General features: G+C 38.7%; 2 protein-coding genes across 2 annotated transcripts; both read right to left on the bottom strand.

The window, feature by feature from the left end:
* Positions 1 to 134: 134 nt before the first annotated feature.
* On the bottom strand, positions 135 to 2,888 carry LOC144090525 (annexin A1-like). Its single transcript, XM_077622065.1, has 11 exons — positions 2,626 to 2,888; positions 2,444 to 2,549; positions 2,174 to 2,268; positions 1,871 to 1,984; positions 1,626 to 1,716; positions 1,419 to 1,555; positions 1,262 to 1,355; positions 965 to 1,060; positions 774 to 832; positions 540 to 662; positions 135 to 443 (listed from the first exon to the last, which is right to left on the bottom strand). The coding sequence occupies exons 1-11, from the start codon at positions 2,692 to 2,694 to the stop codon at positions 387 to 389; spliced, it is 1,041 nt and encodes a 346-aa protein (XP_077478191.1). The 5' UTR covers positions 2,695 to 2,888; the 3' UTR covers positions 135 to 386.
* A 615-nt stretch (positions 2,889 to 3,503) lies between these two features.
* tmc2a (transmembrane channel-like 2a) lies at positions 3,504 to 9,052 on the bottom strand. The gene is made up of 18 exons (XM_077623212.1): positions 8,943 to 9,052; positions 8,405 to 8,560; positions 8,218 to 8,308; positions 7,923 to 8,004; positions 7,743 to 7,849; positions 7,429 to 7,527; positions 7,128 to 7,270; positions 6,819 to 6,966; positions 6,551 to 6,739; positions 6,297 to 6,476; positions 6,050 to 6,208; positions 5,790 to 5,918; positions 5,237 to 5,304; positions 4,874 to 5,113; positions 4,677 to 4,802; positions 4,484 to 4,562; positions 4,152 to 4,272; positions 3,504 to 4,031 (listed from the first exon to the last, which is right to left on the bottom strand). Exons 2-18 carry the CDS (start codon positions 8,500 to 8,502, stop codon positions 3,844 to 3,846), a joined length of 2,247 nt encoding a protein of 748 aa, XP_077479338.1. The 5' UTR covers positions 8,503 to 8,560; positions 8,943 to 9,052; the 3' UTR covers positions 3,504 to 3,843.
* Positions 9,053 to 9,210: the final 158 nt, after the last annotated feature.

The following is a 9,210-nucleotide window of genomic DNA, read 5'->3' as shown; positions in this document are numbered from 1 at the left end:
ATTGTTTTATCTAATCTTGTAATGAGCAAGATGTCAGAATTGATTCTTCTTTTTGAGGCATCAAAGTGTCCTTAAAATTAATGAGTACAGCCAATGCATAAAATTTAAGTAGGGAATGAAAATAAATCTGTTCATCAAGTCAGGCATTTATCAGAATTGATACAATCAGACACATATTCATTAACAATCTTATTTGAAAATTACTAATGACCCTAACCCATTCACTCCCTTTGAATCTATAGTTTTTCCTCATTATATGATGCACCATCTGTTATTTCTGCTGCTTACTCATTTTATTAATGGAACAACTAAATAGAATACAATGAGCAACACCCCCTAATTTAAAGATGTGAGACATGTCACTCAAATTCTAGTAAAATGGTTCCTTAGTGGGGCCCACACAGTCCAATGAGAATCTTCTCAAAATGATGCTTTGTGTCTTTCTGTGAACACAGTTGAACACATGTTATTAACCCCTAATGTAAATATCCAACATCACTATTATTGAAGCCTTTTATAATAGGCATATTTCATTTTACCAGTATGTCCTCCTGTAACGTTGAGTCATACATAGCCCTGTATTCATTCAGGATCTTCTTCATGTCCACTTCTGAACGACTCACTAGCACCCTGATCAGCGTATCTTCACATGTGCCGTGGCGCTGCATGAGCACATTTTAAAAAATATATATATATTTCAATTTTTGTACAGAGAGCAATGCTAACATTTCAAGGAACATCCAAATACATCTTTCTGTTGCGATCATTCATACCCTCATAGCTCGATGTAGCTTCTCAGCAAAGAACGCTGGAGTGCTCCATGCACATTTCACTAAGCAGAACAGAAATAAAATATTGTAATGTTCACGGCAATGAGTCATAAATCACTGTTATTGAGCAACAAACCAAAAAATCTGATCTAATGCAATTTAAAAATTCAAAGTGACATTGATTTCATGCTCACCGATGTCAATGAGACAATCTTCAATGTCTCCTCTCAGTTCCATGTCTAGAGCTTTCGGTAACGTCATGTCACTGACGCACGTATACATTTGGAATGCTAGCAGGCAAAATGGGCACACGGTTACACATTAAATCTTGTATTTGCCATGTTTATTTTGTGAACAGCTCTCAGGAACAGCACATTTGCATTGTTCTCTTCTCTGCAAGGCATGTTCAACCTGTTACCCAAGGTAGGTGTGGCACCCCCAGTTTGTTCTCGCGAGTCAGGCATTTACATACTCTGGAGTCACACACTTACTTTTAGAGAGCTGAGGTGCACTGCGCTTAGTCAAAATGTCCAAAAAAGCAGAGATGTTGACACCTTTTGTATTTTCTCCTGCTTCAAACAGAGTCTGCAGGCACACGATTATTATCGATTATTTCCTTGGCGTTTAGGGTTAAGGGAGATATTTTACCTCGGCATCCTTTTTGGCCATAGCCATGTCAACGTCTGTGCTCTCATCTTTGTTTGCTTTCAACATTCCCAGAAGGGCTGTGGTGAAGTCACCTCTAGTTTCATCTTTGATAATCTCCTCCAGGTCTTCCCCGTAGTCTGAAAACAGAATTAAAAGGCTAGATGGACCCAATTCTTAAACAGGAATTGTTTTGTTTTTAGATCAAACCTTCTTTGAAGGCCCTCGTCAACTCTCGGATTTCTTCATTTGACCTTGTTGCCAGAACCTCCACTAGGACATCTTCATCTGTGCCCAGTCTCTATTGTATTAAAGTCAAACATGTAAATATTTTTAATGTGTTGGGTGTATGTATATTCAGAAATGAACAAACAAATGAATTAGGATGCCTATTTTTTGCTCCTTATAAGTATAAATAATAGGATATAATTCCCAGTAAATTATTGATACAAAACCTTTGTTGCATCTCTCATCAGATAGGCATCAAAGTGGGCTGGCGGCATCAATAAGGCCAGACATATGTCTTCTAAATCTGACCTGAGCGCAGACTTCAGGGCTTTATTCAATGGCTGCAATCCATGGAGAGAAGAGCGTTCTTAACAAGTAAAATAAGTTACTGCAACGCAGATGAGCATAATAAAATAAAATCTAAGAATCATAATGCACAATTGGTACGGTTCAACATATTGCTCACTTTTAAATAACTTGAGTGGATTTGATCATTAGCCATGAATAGAAAGTGAGTTGATGGCACTAACCTGGCCAGTGGAAGCCTCAAAAACTGCTTTAATTTTCTGTCTCTGTTCATTGTTTCTTTTGACCAAGACTGAAATAATTACATCTTCATCCACCCCTGCAAAAGAGACATTGATATTTTGAATGAGGAACAAAAACAGAACAAATTGTTCGAATTATTTTGTTTTAAAGTGTCACAACAAGTTGCCATGAAAGTAAACTTAGCACTTGTCATCCAGTGTTTTCTCACACTCATAATAATTAAATATGCAGAATAGGATGAGCACACCTACCTTTGCTTTCAATGGCACTCTTCAAAACTTCAGCATCCTTAGTTGCATTAAAGTTTGGATATGGTGCCACTGTTCCGTAAAACACAGGTGTCAACTTTCCCTTGACCTAAAAAAATAGGTTTACCCAAAAATAAATCACTCACTGAGCCGAAAGTATCCACAACAGAAAAGTGTCTACTCACTTTAATTTGGTCGTCATCAGGGTTTCTGTCATGGATGATATTTTGAAAGAATTTCTTGAGGAAAGACATATTCACCTGCCAAGATTATCAAAATATAATCTAAAAAAAACAGAGTTTGAAATACTTTAACTCTGGGAAACCTACTTAACCTCTTGGAGACAGCACAGCCGTCACTCTCAACTTTATAGGTGAGAAGAGAAGTTTTAAAGTAACCTCGCCCACCAGAAAAGGAAAAAAGAAAAGAAAAGGAGCCGCCTTTTAAAACACAACACACCCAGCAGTCAGTAGGTTTTGGCCTTTCCACAGGTTGGGTAACTTCTGTTCAGAATTGTTTTGTTGCTTCACCCTTGAATCAAACTGTAACTCACAGAAACATGAAGGCAACTTGGACAAAAACAGTTGCTTAAACTCATTTACTAATAAAACATGCCAATAAAACTGAAATTGTTCAAGCTCAGCACAATGTGTGATTGTATGTTGTTGCTTAACCTGATCATCAACATTTCCTGCTATTGCACGTCCAGTTCTCCATAACTATAGAATATTAAAAAAACTACTTTAGATTGTTATTTAGGACCGTATCCAGAATAGTCCTACTTTTATTGTTATTGCGATCCTTGAGGATAAGCAATACAGAAAATAAATTAATGGAAATATACAGCAGTGATTAAAAATTTAAAAATATATACTATGTATGTTGATATTGAAGATTTTTTTTTCATGATGAAAAAAAATACTCACTTGTCATATAAAGAGTTAAAGGTCTTAATTGTCAACTTTTGAAAACCTGTGCATTGCAGGGACCACTGTCGCATAAATAATTATTCTGAAGAAATCATACTCCAAATACAGCAAATGCATCCAAAATTCAAGCATTTTCTATTTTTAATTAATCCAAACAGTGACGATTAAAGAACAGTAAAAAAAATAGCTGATGTATTTTAGTGTCAGTATAATAAAAATATATGGACTCATATCACTACATCTTTGGTGCCAATTTGAGTCATAAATGGATATGCATGACAATAAAGACTACTTTTGTTTTTCCGCATGTAGCACTGTAATATTGGAGATAAAAGTGAGCCAATATTCAGAAATGACAACAAAACATTTTTTTGTTCATATACTATAAGTAAAACGGACCAAATTTAGATCCAGTGAGTCCAATTTATATCAGAATCTGCCAAGTCAAGAAAAAACAGGGCAAATTGGTTGTCATTATCTGGGAGGAGCTCCTCTCCCACGGCCTCGCCCAGGACCGGATCCCGGTCCCTGTTCTCTCGGCCCGGGCGGCCGAACAACGGGCCCCCGAGTGGAGTGATTGGACGTCACGTCTTTCTGAGGGTCAACACCTTTCCCAGCAGCCCGAGATTTGGTTTTCATTGCCTTTGGATCTGGTGTCTTTTCTGTTTAACAAGACATCATGAGAAAGGATATGCAATGACAGCAATGATCAAATATTACAGTTGGCACTTGCCTGAAATGGGAGAAAAAAAATGGTTTATTAACAATGCTTACTAACTAACCAGGCTCTGGAGGTGGAGTGGGGGGTGCCAGAGAGCGATTTGGCAGTAGATCCTCCAGGTCTTTCATAACTTCATTAGTGGTGTCAGTGTTGTTTCTCCTATTTTTTTCTTCATCGCGAGCCTACGAAAAAAATGAAATAAAAAAATCTATGGAACAATGTGCCCTATGATTGGCAGACCCCCGCCTGGGGTCCGTAGTTAACTGGAATAGGCTCCCGCACACATTCGACACTGGGGTATAAAAATAGGGCCCTTAATATGAAAAAAAATACTGTTTTTGAAGCACCGACACTACTAAAGCCAATATTTTTACTATGATTGTCTTAATTTACCATCTGCATTTTCTTCTTCAGATCAAAGTTGGCGTTCTTGTAAGCCTCGGAAACAGAGTTCAAATAGTAGATGGCAAGCCTGAAAAGGAAAGAAAACATCTTTGATGATTCTCAATGACAACAAAGATGACAAACCTGAAATAGTCCGATTTTTTTCATGCTTTTTTTAGCATGTGTGGGCCACTTTACTCACACCATGAGCAAAACAGCTGGAATAATGAGGCCAGGGTTGGCCACGTAGCCAAACAACGTCCCGATGAAGGCTGGCAGGTCCAGGTTGATCGTCTCGATGATCACGTCGAACATTTTTGCCTTCCCGCTACAAAAATCAAAGTCCTCAACAAAATCAGACATAGTCCAAGTTTTGAAATATATTTTTGTACATGTTACCTGAAGGGTCCACAATCAAATGAAGGTGGGAGGGTCATGATGGTGTAGACCACTGGCAACAAACTGAGGAAGAGGATGAGGAGTAACAGACCCATGTAGAAGTTATTGGATTTGGAGGCCTTGAAGACTCTCTCATGAGGAACGTTGGTGGCCATGACAGCCCAACACTGATAGTACATGGATGTTAGGAGGCGGAGAACGTTGATGCCAACCAGACCCGGTGCGTAAAACGCCCCCATCCTGAAACATGAATTATTTCATTCAAGGAATAAAGACATTTCATCCCAAATTATTATTATTGGAATAAATGACATTGCTTAGGTATCAAGTTATGAAATATAAGACATTCAATCAAAATCATACCAGATCATTCCTTGATTGAAGACAAGTCCCAAAACATTACCACTGATGTCAAACTCTCCGTATGATGGCTAAAATGTAAAGACATTATCATTATTTTATGTAGTTCTGCAGTGGTTTACCTAGTAGAAGCTCTTTAATCAAAATGAAATGGTCAATGTCACTAGTTTTACAAAAATATATTTTAATACAGTAGTACAAAATTGTTTAAATGAAACATTTTAGTGCATTTCTAAAAACAATAAATGCAAAAAAAAATATGACAAGCACTTTACATGTCATTAATTTGGATACCAGAATAATAAATAAAAAATCTTGATGGGCAGATTTAAAATTTGACTTTGTGATATTGTTAGAATTATTTAGTTAAAAAATTGGGAACGCACTATATAAGATGCAATAATTTTCAAACCTTGTGCTTTGTTTTGCACTTTTGTACTTGTACTAAAGACTGAAAACGGAAGAAAAAATCCTCTAGTGTAGCTTGATCATTTATAAAGCTCAAAGTTACAGCATTTGAGGAATAGGACATTGTAGCAATAACAATTATACGTACAAATCCAGCCTCCAGGTCCCAGCACCAGCAGTAATTGAGGAAACGGACTATGACAGCTCTGGCAAAATCACCTATCAGGATGGTCAAGTAGGTAACTTGGATGTCCGATACAGTCAGCTTTACAAACTCCTACAAAAATACATAGTATATATTAAAATTGGGAATAACAACATAGAGTTCAACTGCATCATTAAATAAAATAGACATGAAATACTTGATGCTCAAAAGCAAATCCAAATGGAATCCTATGATGCCCTTACTATGCCAACGGCGGTCTCCCAGCAAGGACCCCTGATGATATCAGCCGGGTTCATGGGGGGCGGAGTGGCCTCTGTGTCATTGATGAAGCGGGTGTAGTTCTCATAATATTCTTTCATGGCCAATATGGTGGCATTCTTTATGGACTGCTCTTCTTCCAGCTTTTTGGTCAAGAGAAAGTTGAGGCAGGATTACTTTAACGACACTGAGGATCACCTTTAAATGCTGAGCTAGAATGAACACACACACCTTGGTGTTGACCTCGTCAAAAAGGGCGAAGAGGAACGTGTACAAGTTTCCCAGTAACAGGGCAAAGATGCGGCCCAGCTGCCACTTGAGGGCGATGCGAGGATGGTAGTCTTCAAGTTCAGCAATTGTCTCAAACAGAGGGGGGCACAAAAGGCCCAGCAGAGACATGATGAGCTCCAACTGGAAGAATAAGAATGAGATTATCTTCATAACACAACAAAACACATTTTCAGGTACCTGTTTTTTTGTATTACCTCATTTTTTTCATACCAGCTGAGATCGTCCCTATTGGCAAACTCCTGAGAGCGCTTTACCACAAAGTAAATGAGATATCCACTTCCTCCGAGGCTGCAGGTGATGAGGACGTTGGCCAAGACCCTGAGGAACCTCCTCAAATGAATGTTTTCATCCTTCTGGTTCTCCTGCTCATCCACAATGGACTCCTGATCTTGCACAGAATTCGCAGATCAATGTCTTCTGTCTTTACGTCTCACATTTATCGAGAAGTCTTTCCGTGGTTACCTTAAAACTGGTGGTGATCGACGCGTACTTGTTGTCTGCAGTCTCTGCGTTCCCGATGAGATAATCCCAGCTGGTGAACATCTTCCAGGCAAAGGTGAACTCACCGTCTTCTCCCTCCCCACCTCCAAGATCTGCATTCTTTGCCATTCTGAACAATGAAACAAATGGACTTGATTGAATATGTTTGTGGACGCCAATGCGAGATTCATGCCACAAAATTATGACATCATTTGTTTGTCTCTCTTTAGTTTGTGTGATTGCAAAGTGAGTAGACATTGAGATGGGCTCGTCTGATAAATCATAACTCACGTTTGTATGACGACCATCAGGCTGTACCCAAATGTTCCGATTCCGACCATAAGGTAGGCCAGAGGTAGCCTGAACTTCAGCAATCCAATTGTCCTCTGACTGTTGTAATAGCCATAAAACAGGACAGAATACTTGCAATATCCCTGATAAAAGAAAATATTTTTATGTCTTTTCCCTTATGACGGATTTCTCCTTGTTCATTTTAGCCACGTTCACCAGATTCGCATGGAAAGTCTGAGAGGAACTGGATAAACAGACATGTTTTAATGTTTTTTTTCTTCTAATTGGATCACAAACTTACATTGAAGTCCCTGAGGACCGAGTAGTCTTGTGCAGTGGCCTGCTCTGCTCTAGGAACAGTCTTCCTGGCTATGGAGCCATAGGGAAGTCCCATGAGAACCTGCATAGCCAAAGAAGAAAAAGAAACATCATTACTTTTACCTTTTTTCACTCACTAACAGTCCTTCCAGTTCAAATGCATTACACGTCTTATCACCTTCAATACCAACAAATGAATTTGTGGTAAATGTGTTGAACTTAAAAAGTTAAAAACAACCGAACTGTATTTGCCTGTTATTATTTTGCATACCACTAGAGGGAACCCATGTTCTTTACCTCAGGAATGACCACCAGTCCAAAAGTAAAACCGAACATAACAAGGTTCATTCCATACATCCAGCGCAGGAATATAAAGTAAGAAGCCACAGATGAGCCAAAGTGACCTGAATAAATTGAAAAAGACACAAGAAGTCAGTACATAGCTGCACAACAAATTGGCCGTTAATTATGACTCACTTTCCACATCTTTGATCTTCCTTTCCCAGGGAATACAGGCTGTTTTGAAATTTTCAAAATCCCTCTGGAACTTGATCCATTTCTTTGAAAAATACATAACAAAAAAATAAGCAAACATTGTTAAAAGTAGTGTTCCACAAATACCATATTTATTTTTTGTTTTCCTATACTGTTTCCAACACGCTACTGTGTACTGATACCCCAAACTTTTAAAAAATATATATATTTTTTGTTTTCTTTGAATACTACAATTATTGCTATCATCATTATTGCTAATCAAGTTATTTAAACCAACCTTTGTCATCATTACTTTGTAGGCGTACCACTTCCTGCCTTTTCCTTTGCCCAGAGCACCTTCAAATTTATCTACAAACTCTTGAGCTTCTCTGTAAAGAGGGTATAATAGCCGGGTAACCATAATATTCGGTGACAAAATGCATATTTGAAATTTCGCTTTGTTATTACTTCAGGTTTGACATTACTTGAGGTGTGTGAGTCGCCTCTTCATCCTCCATGGTTTGTTCCTGATGCTGGATATCAGTTTCTTCTTCTCCTCAACCTCCTCCATCAGCAATGCCATCTCACCTTCAGACAAAGAATCTTCCTCCTCATCAGAACTTGAACTGGAGTCCGATGAACTGGAGACAGGTGGCACAAAAGGTGGCACAAAAGGTGTCAGGTTATGAGGTGAAAGCGTGACTTTCTAAAAATACTGTTTCACCAATATCGGTATTGCACTAAAATGAGATGCATCCTCGCACCAATTTAGCACTAGTAGATGTCAAATCCACCCTCCCACCTCAAATGGATTGAACGTCTAGAGCACATGTGTCAAAGTGACGGCCATCCATGGCAGACAATGGGTTAAAAAGTGTCTGAACAAATAACAATCGAAATGACTTAACATTCAAGTGAGTATGCAGTAAGTTTGTATGAATAGGGAAAAAGGGATAGGTCTCCAAGAAACATAGTATTGGTACAGAATGGGAATCAGACAAAAAGAATGGATTTTCATCAGACCTTTCTGCTTTCTTTTTCTTCTTTTTGTCTTTTCCTTTGGCATCACCCTTCTTGCCTTTACTGTCATCCTGCTCTTTTTCTCCTTTTTTGCCTCCTCCCTTTTTCCCTTTCCTTCCTTTCGGCACATCACTGTCTTCCTCCTCCTCCTCACTGTCCGATGCCTTGCCTCTCCTTTTCGTATTGGCAGCTCCCCCTCGCTTCTTCCTCTTGTTGGGCTCCTCGTCTTCACTTTCATCCTCGTCATCACCGCCTCGCTTCTTGGTGGCCT

This window comes from Stigmatopora argus, chromosome 16 (genome assembly GCF_051989625.1).
Source record: "Stigmatopora argus isolate UIUO_Sarg chromosome 16, RoL_Sarg_1.0, whole genome shotgun sequence".
Lineage (NCBI taxonomy): Eukaryota > Metazoa > Chordata > Actinopteri > Syngnathiformes > Syngnathidae > Stigmatopora > Stigmatopora argus.
Note: the sequence above shows the minus strand (reverse complement) of the source record. Positions and strands in the feature narration are given on the sequence as shown.

Coding starts and splice junctions, on each gene's coding strand:
- LOC144090525 (XM_077622065.1), bottom strand. CDS start 2,694: ATGTCTTTCCTCAAGAAATTCTTTCAAAATATCATCCATGACAGAAAC. Junction 2,550..2,625: donor CTGATGACGACCAAATTAAA/GTGAGTAGACAC, acceptor CTATTTTTTTAG/GTCAAGGGAAAGTTGACACC. Junction 663..773: donor AGCTACATCGAGCTATGAGG/GTATGAATGATC, acceptor GTGCTCATGCAG/CGCCACGGCACATGTGAAGA.
- tmc2a (XM_077623212.1), bottom strand. CDS start 8,502: ATGGCATTGCTGATGGAGGAGGTTGAGGAGAAGAAGAAACTGATATCC. Junction 8,005..8,217: donor ACAAAGTAATGATGACAAAG/GTTGGTTTAAAT, acceptor TATTTTTCAAAG/AAATGGATCAAGTTCCAGAG. Junction 5,114..5,236: donor TTCAATCAAGGAATGATCTG/GTATGATTTTGA, acceptor TTCATGTTTCAG/GATGGGGGCGTTTTACGCAC.